The sequence below is a fragment of the Schistocerca gregaria genome, chromosome 1, assembly GCF_023897955.1.
Source record: "Schistocerca gregaria isolate iqSchGreg1 chromosome 1, iqSchGreg1.2, whole genome shotgun sequence".
NCBI lineage: Eukaryota > Metazoa > Arthropoda > Insecta > Orthoptera > Acrididae > Schistocerca > Schistocerca gregaria.
This window is the reverse complement of record NC_064920.1, coordinates 442,132,919-442,154,111: the sequence shown is the minus strand read 5'-3', so window position 1 is coordinate 442,154,111 and position 21,193 is coordinate 442,132,919. Positions and strand designations below refer to the sequence as shown.

General features: G+C 38.0%; 1 protein-coding gene across 1 annotated transcript in view; it reads right to left on the bottom strand.

Annotated features, from left to right (window-relative positions):
• Nucleotides 1-14,893: 14,893 nt before the first annotated feature.
• Nucleotides 14,894-21,193, bottom strand: part of LOC126351614 (uncharacterized) — a 57,908-nt gene continuing 51,608 nt past the window's right edge. Inside the window, exons 4-5 of the mRNA XM_050002620.1 lie at nt 18,295-18,426; nt 14,894-15,166 (exon numbers count right to left, since the gene is read on the bottom strand). Of these exons, the coding sequence (XP_049858577.1) occupies nt 15,016-15,166; nt 18,295-18,426 (283 nt within the window). The 3' untranslated portion in view covers nt 14,894-15,015. The remainder of the gene's footprint in view (nt 15,167-18,294; nt 18,427-21,193) is intronic.

The following is a 21,193-nucleotide window of genomic DNA, read 5'->3' as shown; positions in this document are numbered from 1 at the left end:
GTCCTCCGACATGAGGATCCACCACACTGTCAGTGTAGTACCCATCTCACAGTGGCCACATCCTACTGTGCTGCCCTATTTTGGCCACCTTATGGCAAATCCTTAAACTTGCTGATATGCTCTGGTGCTAGTGGGTGACACCAAATTGGCTGATTTGCTTGTACATTTTACCTGTGAAAGGGGTTTCTACTTCTCTCTTTGACATAGGGTTCATTAGCCTCACTGGCCACTTGAGGGCGCCATATCACCTGCTCCAATCCAAGGGCCCATGGTTGCTTGTCATGTGTGACAAGCAGTTTTTCCTTAGGTTGCATTTTAAGTCAGTAGATGGATGGACACGTCCACCCCATAGCGTATGCATCCAGACAGATTAATGGCATAGAAAATAATTATATGACAACTGAGAAACAAATGCTTGCATTAATATAGGCAGTAACTTATTTCTGATGTTACCTATGTGGACGGTGTTTTAACATGTGTCCTATAGCTTGGCCCACCATGTGTCTCAATGCAATTCTTTCCACCCAATTGGCATGAATTTTGGCAACTTCCCGAAGTTGTGAAAATGATTATTATGTCAAATTCTGCACTGCAAAAGGCTCGGAAGTATATATTTATGTACCATGATGTTGTTGTTGTTGTTGTTGTTGTTGTTGTGGTCTTCAGTCCTGATACTGGTTTGATGCAGCTCTACATGCTGCTCTATCCTGTGCAAGCTTGTTCATCTCTCAGTACCTACTGCAACCTACATCCTTCTGAATCTGCTTAGTGTATTCATCTCTTGGTCTCCCTTCTTTCAGTGTTCTGTCAAATTCTTCATGCAGTATCATATCTCCCACTTCATCTTCATCTACATCCCCTTCCATTCCCATAATATCGTCCTCAAGTACCTCACCCTTGTAGAGATCCTCTATATACTCGTTACACCTTTCTGCTTTCCCTTCTTTGCTTAGAACTGGATTTCCATCTGAGCTCTTGATATTCATACAAGTGGTTCTCTTTTCTCCAAAGGTCTCTTCAATTTTCCTGTAAGCAGGAAGCCTCTACATCCTTACATTTGCCTTCTATCCATTCCCTGCTTAGCCATTTTGCACTTCCTGTCGATCTCATTTTTGAAACATTTGTATTCCTTTTTGCCTGCTTCATTTACTGCATTTTTATATTTTTCTCTTTCATCAATTAAATTCAATATTTCTTCTGTTACCCAAGGATTTCTACTAGCCCTCGTCTTTTTACCTACTTGATCCTCTGCTGCCTTCACTATTTCATCCCTCAATGCTACCCATTCTTCTTCTACTGTATTGCTTTCCCCCCATTCCTGTCAATTGTTTCCTTAAGCTCTCCCTGAAACTCTGTACAAAATTCTCACCTTTTTGCAGTTTCTTTAGTTTTAATCTACAATTCATAACCATGAGGTAAATAATTCAAATATGTAATTGGTTCTCTTTGGCCCACCAGTGACTCAATAACTTTTTTGTGGTGATTTTCCATTGGTTGGGTCACCCTGTGTCCCAGTTGTACTGCACCCTTTCAGTGCCAAATGCTACACAAAACAGGCACTTATCATTGTACATTAACATGCACACATTGTCGTTTGTCAGTGTCTGTAGGCAAGATAAGCTGCTTTAAAATAGACATGTCATCATTTGTTAGTGCTAGCAGACAAGAATAGCTGCTTTAAGGTATATAGTGAAATATTGTTTATGGTTATGACATGATTGTTTATCTTCTATAATAATTATGGTTGGCCACAAGCTGTAATAACATTTCATTGCACATTTAGCTAGAAATGGATCTATTTACTTCTGGGTTGCCAGTAATAAGGAAACAAAGATGTAGTGCACCATTAGATGAGGAAGGAATGCGCTACTATCTGAATTACTACCCAAAGTGAAAGTGAGTTCATGACTATGGTGTCTCCTGCATGTGATGATGATCCAGCTTACAATCCCCAAGATACAATGATCCTATCCAATTTTAATTATAAGTGATGATGACTCCTGTTCTGATGAGGTTCACAATACCATATGTAACTCTGATAATGGTAATGAAAATGATGTCCCAATTTGGAAACCAAGTGGACAAAATATAACAAGAGTAATTGTTAATCGTGATTCAGAAGTTAATAGTTCCACCAAGTTTGACATCCCTTCTGGTGTTTACAAACTGCTGGTAACACAATCCATATCTAACAATATGGTGTTAGAAACAGACAGACATGCAACACAGAAACTGTCCAAAATTCCAGGCCAAAAAGATCTTGACTGGTGAATTAGGTTGATGCTTCTGAGGGATAAATAGGCAAGTTTATTGTCATAATGCTAATTATAGGGTTCAATGAGGTCCTAGAAACTTCACTTTATTGGCCAAAGAACCCACTGTACAAAAATAAAGTTAGAAAAGCCACTATGTCTTCTGATTAATTTCTAGCATTACCATCTCGCTGGCACTTTGCTGATAATGATGCCGCTAGAAACATAACAATAGGACTTACAAAGTACAGTTGTTAGTTGAACACTTGCCGAGTAACTTTCAAAATATGCTAACCCCTGGAAGATACATGCTAACTGATGAATCTATGATTCCTTGGAGAGGAAGTTTCGATTTTTAGGCAGTATGTCCCAACAAGAAGTATGGTATAAAAGTATACAAAATTTGTACAGAGGAAGGCTACACTTTTTCCTTGCGTATCTGTCAGGATCAAGGAAAAGGTTACAAACTACAAGGTGCATGTCACTACGAGGCTATCACTGTGAAAGCGTGTGAGCCTCTTTTGGAAAACGTCGCAGTCTTTATGCTGACAATTTCTATGCAGCTATACAGTTGAGAAATACCTACTGTAACCAAACAATGGAAAATCCAGGATGGAATGTAACAATACTATGAAAAGGAAAGTTGCCACTCACCATGTAGCGAAGATGCTGAGACGCAGATAGGGGGAAGGGGGGGGGGGGGGGGGGGGGAACTGACACAAAGTTTCAGCTGCCAGAGACTGCAGTCACATACATGAGTTGTGTTTATGTGTGTGTGTGTGTGTGTGTGTGTGTGAGAGAGAGAGAGAGAGAGAGAGAGAGAGAGAGATCTATTTTTGACAATGACCTTGTTGGCCAAAAGGTTATTTGTGACAGTCTTTCTGTTGTGCCTATCTGCATCTCAGAATCTCTGTTATATGGGGAGTGGCAACTCTCCTTTTCAAAATACTGTAACCAGTGTGTCTGATCATGAAGGTCTCCATAATTCTGTTTTGCATCTCCTTGATAGTTCTATGTGTTATTTAAATCGTAACTGCTGACCGGCACAAGATAAATGCGTCCTTGGATTGGCAGTACTGACTGCAAAACAACTAAACCTCCCTCTCTCAGGGCCCCTCTAGAAATGTAGGCTATGTCATTCTTTCTCAACTCCTCACATTACCTTGAGCCAAACCCTCTTTTTTCACACAAAGTTGAATAGAAAAAATATTATACGTTAAGAATAATGTCAATTATTATATGAAAACTTTTAGAGATCATTCAGTCAGGCAATTTGAACTATTGGTAGCACTGTGTGGTATTAATATTTACAACAGTGTTCACTAGCAAAATATATGGAAGCATCAGGTTGTTGACAAGCGAGACAGGAAATTAAAAATATATATATTGTTGTCATACAGGAGATCCTGAGAAATATGGGAGAGTTGGCCACCCTACAGATTGCCTAGATGTGTTATGCACCTCAGTGAATTTGATTTCAAAGTAAAATATCATCCAAGGAAATCAGATGCAAACACAAATGGTCTCAGCTGCAAAATTCAGCCCATGGAATGCACTGGAATAAATAAGGATGAATGAAAGGAAGTATTGAGCAGTGAGTCAGATTTTCAGTAGTTCATCAGACTGCCACAACTCACTACAGAAACTGGAATGCTTTACAGAAATACGAGGACTGGATTGCACTTGGTAGTACCTGCAAAGTTAACAAAAGAGATACTGAGGCATGACTATGTCTCGATTTTAGCCAAACACGCCAGTCAAAGCAGAGTGTGTCACAGAGTAGCACAACATTATTGTTGAGTAAGGCATAGACAAGATGCTGATTGTTATATCAAGGATTGTATTCCTTATGTGAAAAGGGCAGACCTGAATCTCCTACAGATTATCTACAAAGTTAACCCAAGGCAGATAAAATATTCAAAATTATGGGAATGGATATCCTTGGGGCACTTGCAAAAACATCAGCAGGAAACGATTACATACTCACAATAATCGATCATTTTTCTCCTCCCATTTCTATCATGGCCATTCCAAACCAGCAGACAAAGACAGTAGCATAAGTGATTCAGAATGCTTGAAACAGTAATAACTGACCAAGAGGGAAATTTTGTGTGTGATTTAATGAAGCATTTTTGCTGGTTGTTGCGCATTAAGAAACCTCAGGCCAGTGCTTCACAGCCATAGGCAAAAGGTCAAACTGACAGAGTTCATTGTATGATTGCAAAAATGCTAAGCTGCTACATTAATATGCATTTTAATGCAAGGAACACTCTGCTTCTGAAGGTCATAGGAGCATATAATTCAAAAATCTATTTAAGCACAGGACTATCTCCTTTGAAGCGGCTCTTGATCAGAAGATACTTTTCTCTTTTGAGTTTTGTTAACCTCTCCCAAGAAGGGATATTTCATTAGGGAAAAATTTTTCTAAAACTTTAAAATTTATTTGGTGACAAGTGGAAAATATGAATACTAAAGCCTTGGAATGACAAGTCAGAACCCATTGTAAGAAAGCAGCATTAGCTTTGTGTCATACAGGTCAATGGGTTATGATGACCAACTCACATATACCAAATGGGAAGACAAAAAAAGTTTGTGATACAATATCAGAGACTCTTTCAGGTGAAAGAAATGATGTCACCTGTTAACATTCTTTGGAACGAAAAGACAGAAACCATAACACTGCAGTGTTAGCTGTTTATAATGTAGGCCAATGGATCATGATGACCAACCTGTATGTACCAAAAGGAAAGACAAAAAAGTTTGTCACACATTATCAGGGTCCCTTTCAGATGACAAAAATAATGTCATCTGTTAACATCAAATTGCAACCTCAAACTCGCCTCATGATACTTCACACCAGTTGTATTCATCCTTTTAAGGAACCCATGAAGATTCTGCCTCCAGTGTCGGCAGTGTCTCCAGAAGAGGAGAGGGGGAATATCTGGGGAAAAGGGTAAGAAGGAAAGGTTAGGCAAGGAAAGCAAGGCAGTCCTGCAGATGCCCCAAAAATCCTGTGGACTTAGGCCACAAGCAAGAATAATAAACTAAAAACAGAATTTCCTCTTCCTTTAAGGCACATGGTTCTAACCGAGGCTGAGAAAAACAGTTTCAGTGCCAGGAATCGTGACCTGGACAAACAGGAGAAGGAACACAAGAAACTTCATAATAAGTCCACTGTGCTGTTGCAAGATGGCAGAAGACCTCAGGGTGCGTCCTCTAATATACGGTGTTATGTTTACATGGCAAACAGATGTGACAATGTCAAACTATCAATAGAGCCTACAATTAGACTGCAATTTTTGGGACTGGAGCACAAAATTTTGCAGTTACAAGACACATCTGACAAATTTTGATGCATGATAAATAACCAGACAAGGTACAGTGACATGCAAGGACAATATCAAACAAACAAAAAGGAATTTTTCTGAAGAGCAGAGCTACACCAGTTATATTCTGTGGCAAACCAAACAGTCATTATTTGTACTTGTTACAAGCAAGATCAATACATGGCACACAGCAAATAGAACTAAAAGATAAGGGGTTGTTACTGAATGGTACCTAACTTGATATATGCAAACTTACCTCCCAATAACTCACTGCCATAAAAGGAACTATGAACCTGAATATAACCCCAACATACCACTCAAAATTGTATCTGCAGGAAATCTAATTTACCTAAATCACATGTTAGATCCGGCTCTGCTTACCTTCCTAGACCAAATGTAAGCTGTGTAAAATTGTCACATATTGATGGAACACTTTTTAGATCTTGAACAAAAGTATCATACTGAACATCATCAATGATTAATAATTATATGAGTCTCAACCTCAAATGACTGTAAGATTTTAGCAGTAACAGAAATCGTATACTACCAGTTCAAATAAAAAGTAATCCAAAAACATCCCTCCCAATCTTCAACCTGTGGGCTCAAACTAGCCATAACAGGACCAACAAGAAGCAGTTTGACCAAGACAAAGTGAACCATGAAAAAATGACATGTATAGAGCCAACTATTGCGAAGCCAGTCAGAAAGTGTAAATATTGCAAAGCACAAAGTGACACTACAAGTGAAGGTGGAAATGCGGAGTGCAAATAAACCAGTGTCTGTGTCTCGGCCAAATCCAAGAGCTGACTTTATTTTCAAGAGGAGAAATTGTAAAGTAAAAAAGTTATAATCGTACTTGGAGCCAGAAATGAAGTGTCAGGATTATAACAGATCACAATGGAATCAGCCATGTGCCGGTCAATGATCCACATGCTAAGTGGGCCAACACTGATTCTGTATCACAGCCTACCATGTAACAAAATCAGGCCATTCACCAGGAAGTGTTACAGCCCAACCTTCTGACAGTTACAACAGCTGGTCATTGCCTTCATTCAATATAATTCTGTGCAACACACAAACCCCGCCACTCCTGCAAAGTCATTGGGGAGCAATAGTGTATAAGCCCATCTGAATCAGTACTTCAGTAATCAAACAGCTGGGCAGTTATGTGACATTGAGCCTGTGCTGCTAAGCATGCAACGCTGGTAATGCAGATGAATCTACCATCACTGGGGCATGAACCAATGCCTGGCACCAAAGCATATGGGTGCCATGGCAGACCCATCCTTTGCCACTATTCCAGAGTACAACATGAGAGTCCAGCCATCCCTGCCCTGGTCGAGGTGTCACAAAGACCTTTACACTCTGGAGGCTGAGGCATTACATAGCCAGACATTGTTGCAACAACCACTGCTGGCCACACATTCTCTAGCTGGAGAAACTGAGAATCTGGTGAAGCGCCAGCAGGGCATGTGGTAAGCAGGTGGGGACCGACACACTGGTAAACATTATGGTATTCAGCTTGTCCAGCATCATTACTTCCAGTTGCAAGAAAATGATTATAAACAAGCTGCAATAAAGAAGTTATTGTAATGCTGACCAGACCTTCTTGAGTAAATAACTTCAGCCTACAACTAGCCTTACTAAAACACCCACTGTAACCAAATGTGCAGGAACCATCCACCATCATCATTGTTATGCTTTGACCAATCTTGTACAGAAAGAAATTAAGAATTTCAAACACACCTTTTTTAAATCTTCATCAATGAGACAATTTTTCAGGCACAGGCAGTGTTTTTATATTTCCAGTGTTGCTGGTATTTTTCTTGGTAGCAATATAGTTGCGTCTTTTAGATCTAGGTTCGTGGAATAATCTTTGGCTTTCTGTAGCAGCATATCAGATGCTTCTACAGTTCTCAGATTTGCAAGAGCTGCTTTTAAAATGTCCACAGAACATTTTACTCCAGTTGCATTGAAATTTGGATTATCTAGAGATGTGGCCAGTTCTTTGTATAGCTGCACAGGAACTGGCCATCTTTCATCTGTAGCTGAGCTCTGTGCATTCTACACTATAGCCACAGTTTTCTGAACCCAGTCATAGTTTTCCCTGACATTGTGGCCATGTACTCATATTCCTGGCTAGAATTAGCATGTGTTGTCACATCTGTTGAGAGTTCAGCACCACTAACTCCATTACTTTTCAAGTAAACAGACAGACACAACCCTTATCTTATTTCTCGACAAAGACAAACTACATAATCAACATCTTCAGGTTCACAATCTCATCATTGCAGGAACAAGCAAAATGTTAAACTACTATAAATAAAAAGCTGACTGTTAATTACAATAATTTTAATAATATATTGAACCTATTTCTGCACATATTTCTCACAAGTGTGAAAGTTGCACCACAAGTGTTGACACTGCACAGTACCAGTGCATAAGGAGCATTTACACAACACATCTGTCTGCTAGCACATCACATCAGCGTGTCTCATTCCTGGCTCTTAGTGCTAGCCAGAACAATACAACTATTATACTTCAGTCTATTTTCACAGTAAATTTTCATATTTGTATTAAACATAAAATTGATGTTGGTAATTTTCATTTAGTGTATCTATTACTTCTTCATAATGATCAATAACTAGGAAAATGTAATTTAATGTGCCTGTTTTTAACAGTGGAAGGAACTTTATTTCAGAAATTGTTTTGATAGTAATAAAAACATTACACTTTAAATTTTTACTTTTCTTGCAAAAAGACTTCCCACGTTTCACATATTGTTTCAGTTTTACAAAAATCCAAATAGGACTAGTGTATTTTTCAGAATTAAGTGTGTTTGAGAATTTTACATATTTAATACTTGGATTTTAATCCAAAACAACAGTTTCAATGAGAGTTAAAAGTGTATTGTTATTACTCCATTCTCTAAGCTACATTAGCAAAAGGCAATGACTTTTGTACAAATAACTGAGATTCACTTTATGTATTTAATACTTGTAGTTCAATCCAACCAATAGTTCTAACAGGAATTACACAGCATTGTGTCACTCCATCCTATAAGCTTGCCAGTGAGCAAATTAAAAGGAATGAATCAAAAGGAATGAAATTTCACAAATATGCAACTTTTAAATCTAAATGTTTCATTTGATTATGAACCAATTTGTATTCTGTAATAGTTTAGCTAGCCTTTCAGTTTTTTTTTTTTTTTACACAAGGTGTGGTCACTGGCAAAGTAAGTCAAGTGTTAGCCACTATTGAATTGCTTCTCATAAAGTTATCTTTAGATATTTAGATAGTTGAAATTACAGTCAGTCAGAAAGCTTTAACATGTGAGAATATGAACAGAACATTATATAATTTTATAAGTATAGATTTCACAGTACATATCCCAATGTTTATTTCTTAATTTAGATATTTTACATGCCTAGCTTTGAGCATGCAAACATCTAGACTTGCTTTAGTACTGTAGTATCCAATACATAGTCTAAAACGTGATAAAATGTATGAAAGATTTTACCTTACAACTATTCACATTGGACACGTTGGTATGAACCACTGAACTTTCAAATTTGGATTCCTCTTGTCAACACCAGATGGTAGCAGAACATACATCTGCATACACATGTTTCCTTTTTGCATCTTCTAGAATTATATTTGAGATATCTTTCATAGTTAGCAAGACAATGCAAATTGTATCACAGTTTCTTGAAACTTCCTGTAGTGCAAGATCCAAAAAATGATTAATGCAGTGGATGTAAAAGCTCTTTGGCTGATCTTGAAGAAAATGCACCAGCAATTGAAAGAATGGGTACAAAAAAACTGAATTCCTAGGCTTAAGAAGATACATTTGGTGGTAATTGCCAGCAATAGTGCACTGGAGTCCAGTGAATTGAATAAACAGACAAAATTCTTTTGCTCTGAGTGCAATTTACACAAAGAATGAACTGCTCCTGGCCAGCCACATCCACCATTGAATTTGCCATTATTCCATAAAATGGATTTTTTTTTTAAATTTAGTGCACACTGCCTTGCTGAATCATGTGAGACTTAATTTCCAATATTTTGTTTTGTATCACTGTGCCAACCAAGTGATGTGGCTTTTCAGCCAGATCTTTTGTTCTTTTAAGTCATGCTTCCTCTCACTGAGAAGTGTCCTGAGGTTTCTTGTATTAATTTCATGACCTCTCAGTCCTTTCCCTGTTCTATCCAGGAACCTGAGTGGACTGATAATAATAAAGCAATTCTAGATTTCTCCTGATAAGTCAGTAGATATCATGTGAGTAGGCATACTATTTTGGCATGTTATTTTCACACTGTTGAATAACTGTGATGAACTCTCAAGGAAAATGCCTCTTGTATATTTTGAACTTTTCTGGAATTTTCTTCCAGTTACAGAAACCATCTTTAAGAAAAGCCATCCTTTGGTTTCCTATTGCTGCCTATGTGGACAAATCTAATGCAGTCCTACCATAGGAAAGGGCACTGTAATTCTTCATAATGAAGTCACACATAAGACACAAACCACCCTGATTTACAAGATATTTCATTCTTTCAAGGAACCTTACATCAGATCAGGACAGAAAATAGTTATAGGGCATTTAACATTGGCTTCAAGGATGTGAAGTTTGATTCAGTTATAAACAAAGATTGCTATCAACTGAAAAAGTAATTGCATATTTGCTGATGTACAAAAAAAAACAAAAAACATTTTGTCTTGCTGCCTCGCATGTAGATGGTGATTTCTCTCTACATAAATATTTGTGTATGTGTGTGGGGGGGAAGGGGGTCAGAAATCATATCTCATCCATCCCCCAGTATTTGAAAAGGGGGGAGGGTCGCGATTAGCTCGCCATAATGATCATCTCCCGTACAATACATTTTCCTTATTCTGGGAACAAAAGTCACTGTGTTGTGTCTGGAACACATTATAATACATGTCTGTCTCTCTGTTGCAGTTGGGTTTCTTGTATATTTCAGCACTTTTCTAAAACAGTTTTCTTCAGATTTTCTGACAAGGTGCTTTGTGTGTCTGAGAAATGGATATGATGCAGCTAATACTAATCATTATGGATTCTCTAGGGAATTACAGATTTTTGCATATGATTTTTTTATGCCAAAATCTTTGGAAGTGAAGTATTCCTACAATTTTCCTGCCCCCCACCCTTCGCGCCCCCTTTAGAGTTTAATATTCTCTTGAAAGTAGCTTATTAAACTTACTGTTAGTATACTGTGTGACCTTCGAAATGGGCACACATTCTTTTGATGAAGTTCAATAATTTTATTGGCAATGAACAGGTACATGTAATATGGATTTTCCTTTATCAGATTACACCTCATATTCAGACCTATTAATTACAAACAAAATACTTTTATGGAAAACATCAAATCCTGAGAATATATGTGAAATTTTTTCTTGTAACCTTTAACTTGTGCAAGCTCAGTCAAATTCACTGCTAACCACTGTGTGTGTACTTACGTCCTTTGGAACCTTAGGTACATTGGTTCAGGTCTTTGTCTTATCTTACATCATGATTCTTGTTGAATGCATCAATAATCAGGAAACTAACCTCTGATAGTTTTGTAGTGGCACGGATTGTGATCAGGGTGTAAAGCATTTGCAATACATCAAATCTCTTTTATTGCATAATATGCTCATTGGACTGTTGTCACTACTGCAAGACGCTTACCTGTTAATCTGAAGAATGCTTCAGGCAGCACCATCTCTTGTTCTTGTTCCATTCATGAATGGTGTGTGGGAAGAACAACAGTCTGTAAGTTTCCATAAGAACTCAAATTTCCACTGCCCAGAGCAGTGCAGCAGTTTCACAGGCAGTATTCCATTATGAAATACAACAATTTTTTGATTCAGTGTCATTGCTCACAGATGCTATTAACATTTAAATTTACTTATTCTACAGTACGTTGGTTCACAACTTTATCAATATATTTATTTTACTGTGATTTCTGGCATAGATTTTGTGATCATCTTACAGCTCCTTCATAATTTGATACTTCCTTGATGAATAAATGTACACCACAAATAGTCTGTGAACATGCTTGTCCAAAGAACACACAAAATTAGGAGTAATATTACAAATGTTTTGAAAGGAATTTTACAAGAAAGTCATATGAAAGGATTATACATCAAAACTTTGTTTTCATCTATCAGCATAAATAATCTGTAACTCTCCTTAGTGCTTGCTATATAGTTTTACGGACGACTAGTACTGTAAATGAATAACAGTCCATTTGCACTATTTTTAAAATGTGCAACAGCCCCCTCACACTCTCACCCCCCCTTTTTTTCTTTTCTTTTTGAGAGTATGCTCACTGGTGGTGCCAGTACAATGAAATATAAACTGATGAGCCAAAACATTATGATCAATTGCTTAATATAACAATGGTGCACCTATGGAAAGCAATACAGCAGTGATTCTCCATGGCATAGAACCATTAAGTCATTGACATGTTTCTGTATGTCTGTGGAAATGGATGTCCATGCACAGGTCACATAATTATGTGCAATGGTTTGTAGATGTGTAGCTGATGATCAATAATGTTCCACATGTGTTCCATCAGATTCAGATAAGATGAATCTGAGAGGCAAAACATCAATGTGAATTCCAAACCACACTTTTCAAACTTCTGTAGCACAATACTGGCCTTCTGAAATGGACATTATCCAGAAAGAAGATGCCATTGCTGTTGAGGAAAACATCAAGCTTGGATGTATTCAGGTGGTCCGCAATAATTTTCATGTAATCCCCAGCTGTCACGGTGCCTTTTGATTATTACCAGAGGTCCTATGGAACCTCAAGTGTAATGCATCTTTTGAGCAGCTGTTCACCTGGATGACAGCATATCAATACATTAATACTGAATTACTACTGACATTGTGTAACAGGAAGTGTAATTGATCTGATCAGTTGACACCTTTCCATTGATACTATGTCCAATTTCAATGATTCCATACATTATGCAGTCATATTTGATGCTGATGTCTGGCCAGTATGGTAACACACAGAGGTCACCTGCAATGGAGCCCCATATTCAGTAGTGTGCACTGAACAATGTACTCTAAAACACTCATATCTGCACCAGCAGTGTACTCTGTCATCGTATCAGCCACAGATCATTACCTATTCTACTTTACAGAGCAGCCAAGCCTCTGACATCTGTGAAGCGGCATGGACATACAACACCTTATTACCTACTTGTGGGTTAACCACATCTCAAGAATTTTCCACATATGCTAACAACAATAACATGTTTGCAAGCAGACAACCAGCTTCACTATTTCTGAGATATCTGTTCCTAGTTGCTATGCAATAAAAATTTACACTTTATCAGAGTTGCTTATGTCAATGGTGTTCCTCATTTACAGGCTGTGTTGTCTTCGGAATGATTCCTAGGCATCTCTGCTCCATGAACAAGGTCATGCGCCCAATAGCACCAGGCAGCATTCAGTCTTATGGTAGGCAGTGGGCATAATTTTTGGCTCTGCTGTACTGTTCCTTCCAGTGCTTAACACAAAATATAGATCATCATTATCTGTCATAGGTCTTGTCCAGCCTGGGTGAACTAAGATGGAGGATGAATCTTTAATTAGAAATTATTAGGACAGTCTTTGTACAACAGGACAAACTTATAACCACCTGCCGCACCTAAATATCTGCACTAATCTGCAGTTCCCCAAATTGTTTTTTGCCACAGTATCTCTTTTTTTGTAATGCCTTGATATAGTTTAACTAAGTCAGAGAACATACAATTGAACACCAAGTACAGCCGACACAAGGACACTGGTATTCTCTTGGTTTCTTTCATGTGTAAGTTTTTTCTAAAATTTGTGTGGTAATGACCTTCTCAACTTTTGTATGATTTTTTTAAAATTTCACCAAGTAGTTGCTGTCTGTGATTTCTTCATAATTTGTGAAAACCGGAGTATACACAATCACACATATTTTATTATCCAAGCAGATGTATTATTTTTTCAGAATTAAATTTTCACTCTGCAGCAGAATGCACACTGGTATGAAACTTCCTGGCAGATTAAAACTGTGTGCCGGACCGAGATGCGAACTCAGAAGTTTCATACCAGCATAAAATCTGCTGCACAGTGAAAATTTCATTCTGGAAACACCCCCCTTCCCCGCCCCCCCCCCCCCCTCCAGACTGTGGCTAAGTCATGTCCCCAATATCCTTTCTTCCAGGAGTGCTAGTCTTGCAAGTTTTGCAGAAGCTTCCAGGAAGTTTGAAAGATAGGAGACGAGGCACTGGCGGAATTAAAGCCGTGAAGGCCGGTCATGAGTTATGCTTGGATAGCTCAGTCAGTAGAGCATTTGCCCATGAAAGGCAAAGGTCCTAAGTTTGAGTCTCAGTCTGGCACACAGTTTTAATCTGCCAGGAAGTTTCATATCAGTGCACACTCGGCTACAGAGTGTTCTGGAAACCCCAGGCTATGGCTAAGTCATGTCTCTACAATATCCTTTTTTCCAGAAGTGCCAGTCTTGCAAGTATCTCAGGAGAGCTTCTGAGAAGCTAGGAGATGAGGCACTGCCAAAATTAAAGCTGTCATGAGTTGTGCTTGGATAGCTCAGTCGGTAGAGCACCTGCCCGCAAAAGGCATAGCTCCCGAGGCGAGTCTTGGTCCGGCACATAATTTTTATCTGCCAGGAAGTTTCAGTATTATTCTTTACTGATTATCAAGCACATCAAAGACACAATAGGGTATGTAAAAATTTTAAAAAATCACATACACTAATATCAGTTACAAATGGGAATGTATCTGTCTACCAACTAGCAGAAGATAAAGGCACGCTCACTGTTCTTCCACTGCTAGAAGGCACATGATGTGGTGCCTGATGGAGCAAGCTTAATTGCTACAAATCAAAGGTACTTAAAAGCCTAACATTCCTCCCTCACTGCCAGCCTAGCCTGGCTTCAGTAACAGGCAGCACTGAGTTTAGCAAGTAGTCTGCTTTCTTATATGAAATCAGTTATAGCACATGGAGTTAATATCACACAATATGCAAAACATAATGGTGACAACAATGTCAGAACACATTGTGTTGTATGCTTGGCTGAGGTTGGTAGTAACCGAAACAATCCAGTAATTCACAGTTTGTGACTTATCAGTTTTCTTTTATCTGTCAATCACCATGCTGAGTGTCTTCCTGGAGTGGGCAATTAGTAAAAACATCATATGAATGCTAAGCATTTGGAACCAGTGGTTCCTTCATCCAGAAAAGAGAAATACTTAAAGGAATTGTGGTTTTTTTTCAGAATTAAATAGGACACACTCCAAGACAGAAATAAATAAATAAACATCATTTAATCAATTTGTGCTATGACTAGCTTATTGTACAACATTGTGGATTTTTATCCTCTGTAAAGAAGTGTGAATATTATATTCAGTATCTCTGCCTTTTTGCTTCTCAGGTATTGCTTGGCAACATAATTATTGTATCAGTTCCTGCAGTTTGCTGTAGCTGAAAGAAGTTCTGTGAGCAGCTGGGGAACATGGCATTGCAATCTCTGGTTGAATTTGTAACATGGCTTGTATTTCCATATTGTTCCAGATTTCCCCTGCAAATATTAGAATATTCACTTGTTTTATTATATAAAATATGTGCAATACAAATTTAAAATGCAGCCATTTTACAGGCTCCTTGCTGTTTACAGAAATAATAGTGGAAAAATAATGACAGATATGTGAGCCATACAAAAAACTGAACATTCATTAGATTTAAGGGGCAAAGACAAGCACCACCCAAAACAATAAGAACACCCATACAGGGTGTTACAAAAAGGTACGGACAAACTTTCAGGAAACATTCCTCACACACAAAGAAAGAAAATATGTTATGTGGACATGTGTCCGGAAACGCTTACTTTCCATGTTAGAGCTCATTTCATTACTTCTCTTCAAATCACAAAAATCATAGAATGGAAACACACAGCAACAGAACGTACCAGCGTGACTTCAAACACTTTGTTACAAGAAATGTTCAAAATGTCCTCCGTTAGCGAGGATACATGCATCAACCCCCCGTCGCACGGAATCCCTGATGTGCTGATGCAGCCCTGGAGAATGGTGTATTGCATCACAGCCATCCACAATACAAGCACGAAGAGTCTCTACATTTGGTACTGGGGTTGCGTAAACAAGAGCTTTCAAATGCTCCCATAAATGAAAGTCAAGAGGGTTGAGGTCAGGAGAGTGTGGAGGCCATGGAATTGGGCCGCCTCTACCAATCCATCGGTCACCGAATCTGTTGTTGAGAAGTGTACAAACACTTCGACTGAAATGTCCAGGCGCTCCATCGTGCATGAACCACATGTTGTGTCATACTTGTAAAGGCACATGTTCTAGCAGCACAGGTAGAGTATCCCATATGAAATCATGACAACATGCTCTATTGAGCGTAGGTGGAAGAACATGGGGCGTAATCAAGACATCACCAACAGTGCCAGGCCAAACGTTCACAGAAAATCAGTGTTGGTGACGTGATTGCACAATTGCGTGCAGATTCTTGTCGGCCCACACATGTTGATTGTGAAAATTTACAATTTGATCAAGTTGGAATGAAGCCTCATCTGTAAAGAGAACATTTGCACTGAAATGAGGATTGACACATTGTTGGATGAACCATTCGCAGAAGTGTACGCGTGGGGGCCAATCAGCTGCTGATAGTGCCTGCACATGCCGTACATGGTACGGGAACAACTGGTTCTCCCATAGCATTCTCCATACAGTGATGTGGTCAACGTTACCTTTTACAGCAGCAAATTCTCCGACGCTGACATTAGGGTTATCGCCAACTGCATGAAGAATTGCCTCTTCCATTGCAGGTGTCCTCATCGTTCTAGGTCTTCCCCAGTCACGAGTCATAGGCTGGAATGTTCCGTGCTCCCTAAGATGCCGATCAATTGCTTTGAACGTCTTCCTGTCGGGACACCTTTGTTCTGGAAATCTGTCTCGATACAAACGTACCGCGCCACAGCTATTGCCCCGTGCTAATCCATACATCAAATGGGCATCTGCCAACTCCGCATTTGTAAACATGTCACTGACTGCAAAACTACGTTCGTGATGAACACTAATCTGTTGATGCTACGTACTGATGTGCTTAATGCTAGTACTGTAGAGCAATGAGTTGCATGTCAACACAAGCACCGAAGTCAACATTACCTTCCTTCAATTGGGCCAACTGGCGGTGAATCGAGGAAGTACAGCACATACTGATGAAACTAAAATGAGCTCTAACATGGAAATTAAGCGTTTCCGGACACATGTCCACATAACATCTTTTCTTTATTTGTGTGTGAGGAATGTTTCCTGAAACTTTGGCTGTACCTTTTTGTAACACCCTGTATATTAAGGTACAGGGACACCATTGGAATCTAAAACAGACTGAATTCTCATGAAGACTGATGCTTGAAATTACTAAATTACGGTAAAAGGAATTTTATACTATTCTTCAGAAAGAAGAGCCGCATTATAATGACCAGCTCTTGCATTTTACTCATAATAGTGTAGCTGTGTACATCACTTCATGAGCAAGTGTCATCACCATTTAAGATGTATGGTAGACCACACAAATATGATCATTTATTAAAGTCGTATGTAAAATGGAAAATTTTGTTAACTTCCAAAAACAAATGATCATTTTTTTTTGTTTTACAAGCAACACTTCTTTTAGGTCTGAACTATGTTGTGTGGTCCTGTTATGAATTTTCCAATTCGTGCATAGTGTTATGAGAGAGTATTATGAATTAAAAACTAATCACTGTGAAAATCTGACATGAAACTGATCGTTATCATGTTCCACTGTGCCATGATACAAATAGAAGTTATGAAACTGGGCACATATCTCAATTGTCATGTTTGTTCCATAGGACCAATGCAATGTATGCTCAGCACTTGAGAAACACATTTAAGCATCATAACACCAGATACTTATCAGTCATTCATTAGTGTGATAAACTACACCCATTCATCTAGGTGATATCTGCATTCTGCACAGTGATTACTTTGAAGTGAATGGTTGTAATAAACTGACTGATGAAGAGCAATAACTGATTTTGCAGGTATCTGATCTTGGGGCAGCAAAAGTTATTAAAATAATAAAAAGCCCTCAATTAGGTATAAAGAACATTATCGGTATCTGAATGGTACAACCACTACCAAGCTTTAAGATGAAGTATGGGTTTCTAGATGATGACATAAATAAGACACATTATTTCTTAGCCTTTCTAATACTTGTTATATTTCAGAGAAAGAACATTAAAAATATAGAATAAAAATCAGATCTAACAAAAGTCATTTAATAGTAGCCTAGTCATAGCTGTAGGGAACTGTTCTCTGCACCATGAAATGAATGTTTAGAATTGGAGAAAGATGCAACTCATGGTGTGTGTCATGAATTCCTAAATGCAATGTATATGTACCAAAACTTAAAAGACAGAAACAATAGAAAGAAGTTCATATGTGAAAGCCAAGAAACAGTGAGGTAGCCCACTAAATGTAATAAGTAATTTGCCAGATGGGTGGTATTGAAACAAAGTTGACACCAAGGTATCACTATTTGGCATCAGAAATGTACTTTTTGCCTCTTTTGTGATTGTGAACTGAATGACATTGCAGCTACTTGTATCCAAATAATAAATGAATCAGAAAAATATTTATCTGGAAACTACCATGGTAACATTACCTGAAATAACTTATAACATTTTGTAGAAGAGGTTGCTTATCAGTAAGCTCTGTAACACTGCAGACAAACTTCTTTCTGCATGCTGTATTATCAATATTCATAATGTTGAATGCCAGATCTGTAATATCAATCCTAAAAAAAGAAAACACATTATGCAATGACTCACGTCTATATACACACCAACTTTTTATTAGGCTATAATCAATTATTTATCAGAGAGGCCTTGCTGAATTATTTGAGTTTGGTTTTGAAACACACAGGTTATTTTCATTCTCTGTTTCCTCTGACGTGTTTATTGTTTATTTTATTTGCAATCAATTTCGAAGTCTTTCTGTGGTTTCATCCCCAAACACTTAATTACAGTTTTTGACTATTGTGTCTGCAATAGCTTTCAATTCTTAAACTTCTCTTTACTTCTATTTTCTTTATCAATTTCTGCTTGAACCAGTTTCAGTTACATAATATGCTTACTCCATTTATTATACAGTGTTTTGATGTACAATTTATTTTCTTCATAACTCTCATACAGTGGATGCCTTCCATAGTGGCAGGCAGCAGCTAAATATTTAAAATGACTCATTCCAGAAAACAAGTTTCATTTATGTCACTGGGCAAAACCAATAACTTAAAAAAGGAGTAACTTATTTACTGTGTCATATGGAATTACTTTTTTTCTTATATAAATGTACTTTTTTTCTTATATACACATGTACTATGCAAACTTAATTTGCCAAGCTGGTGAGAACCATTGGCAGATATTGACCATGTGTCTACTAATCTGCAGCAGCAGATTACAGCAAAAAGGCAGATGATCTCTCTGTCATGATGCCATTCTACTTAATTACTGACATATGCTAATGTCTATATCCCACAAGGCACCTTATGGCACCTGTCAGAGGGTGCTTTTTGTACCACAGTCACTTTTTCATTTCCTGTTCCAGTTGTGGAAAGCCCGCTGGAAGAAATGTTGTTGGTAAGTCTTAGTACGGGCTCAAAAATCTCTGATTTTTCCCTTCGTGGTCTTTAAGCAAGACATATGTAGGAGAAATTAATATATTGGCTGACTCTTTTAGGAATGTATGCTCTTGAGATTTTAACAGTAAACCATATTGTTGTGCATGATGCCTCCTGTGTAGCATCTGACATTGGAGTTGGATGAAACATCTCTGTGCCTCTTTCACACTTAATTAGATTAACCTGTGATGAAACATGCTGCTCTGCTTTGGATCTGCTCTAGTTCCTCTATGAATCATATCTGGTGGGGACTCCAGACTGACAAACACAAACAATATTTGGTCAAATGGTGGTGGTGGGGTGGGGTGGAGGGGAGGGGGGCGGTGTTAAAAGGTACTGCCTTTGTGAGTAGACTACTCCAATGAATTCAGTCTGGCATCCGCCTTTCATGTGATTAGCTTTATGTAGTTTTTTTCCATTTTAAATCAGTTTATAGGCACACATTTAGAAATTAAATGGATGTGACTGCATTGTGTGATTCCAGTAGGCCATTAGTTCTGAAAACTAGGTAATTTGTCGGAAATCACTGGCTAGCAATTCTGTCTAATAATTTGGTAGTTTTCCAATGATTGTTTAACAATAATGAAGTCACACAATAATGAGTCTTTGCATGCATCTATTTATGCGTAATATGTTACATTTATGAGTTAGTAGTTACTTATGGTCTGATCTTCTAAATCTTTAAAACAATCGAGTAAAATTCTTTGCAACCTGTACTGGATTCAGTTAAGTAAGATGATACAAGAAAGTAAAGTTTGTCATAGAATTAAAAAGTGAGTAAAAAGATTCATTCACAACCATATAGAAAAAAATGTCAACTCTGAGTCAGTATAAAATCTCAAGACTTATGTGTATGTGTATGGGCTATGATTGCATGATAGGCAACATAGCTATTTATTGATGCTAAACACCTAATTACTTCATCTGATATACACATGTAATTTTACAGATTGTGTTTCTTTAATGGTAGTGCCTATTTAGATACCTCTAGGCTGTTTGTAATTATTCAGACTAAGATCGAAGAAACTGCAAAAAGGAAGCATTTTAAGGAAATGGGACTTGGATAAACTGAAAGAAACAGGTGTTTAAATTTTAAGAGGGTGCATTAGGCAACAATGATCTGAAACAGTGGAAAGGAATACAATAGAAGAGGAATAAGTAGCTATGAGGGACGAAGAAATGAAGGTAGCAGAGGATCACATCAGTAAAAAGACAATACCTAGTAGAAATCCTTGGATAACAGGATCTATTGAATATATTTGTAATTAATGAACTGTGAAAATATAAAAATGTAGCATATGAAGCAAGCTAAAGGGAATCCAGACGTCTGAAAAATGAGACTGGCAGAAGATGTAAAATGGCTAAACAGGAAATGCTAGAGAACAAATGCAAGGCTGGAGGAGCTTGCATAACCAGTGAGGGGACATAAATACCACCTACAGTAAAATTAAAGAGATCTATGGAGAAAAGAGAAGCAGTTGCATAACCACCAAGAGCTGAGATAGGAAGACAGTATCAAACAAAGAAGAAAATCTGAAAGGTGGAATATTTGAAGGGTTTATATAAAGGAAACAAATTTCAGGACAATATTATAGAAAGAGAGGAGGAAGTAGGTGAAGATGAGATGGGAGATAAAATACTGAGTTAAGAATTTGGCAGTGCGGAGACCCAGCTATGACAAAACTGTTCCATCTGGTGTGCAAGTTGTGAGAGTCAGGGGGAAATACCCTCAGACTTCGCGAAGAACGTAATATGGGACAGAAAGTGGTAGATGTGATGTACATGTACACACAAGCAAGTTATTAGAATTTCAGAAAAATTGGATGATTTATTTGAGAGAGAGAGAGCTTCACAAACTGAACAAATCAATAACACATGTTGGTCC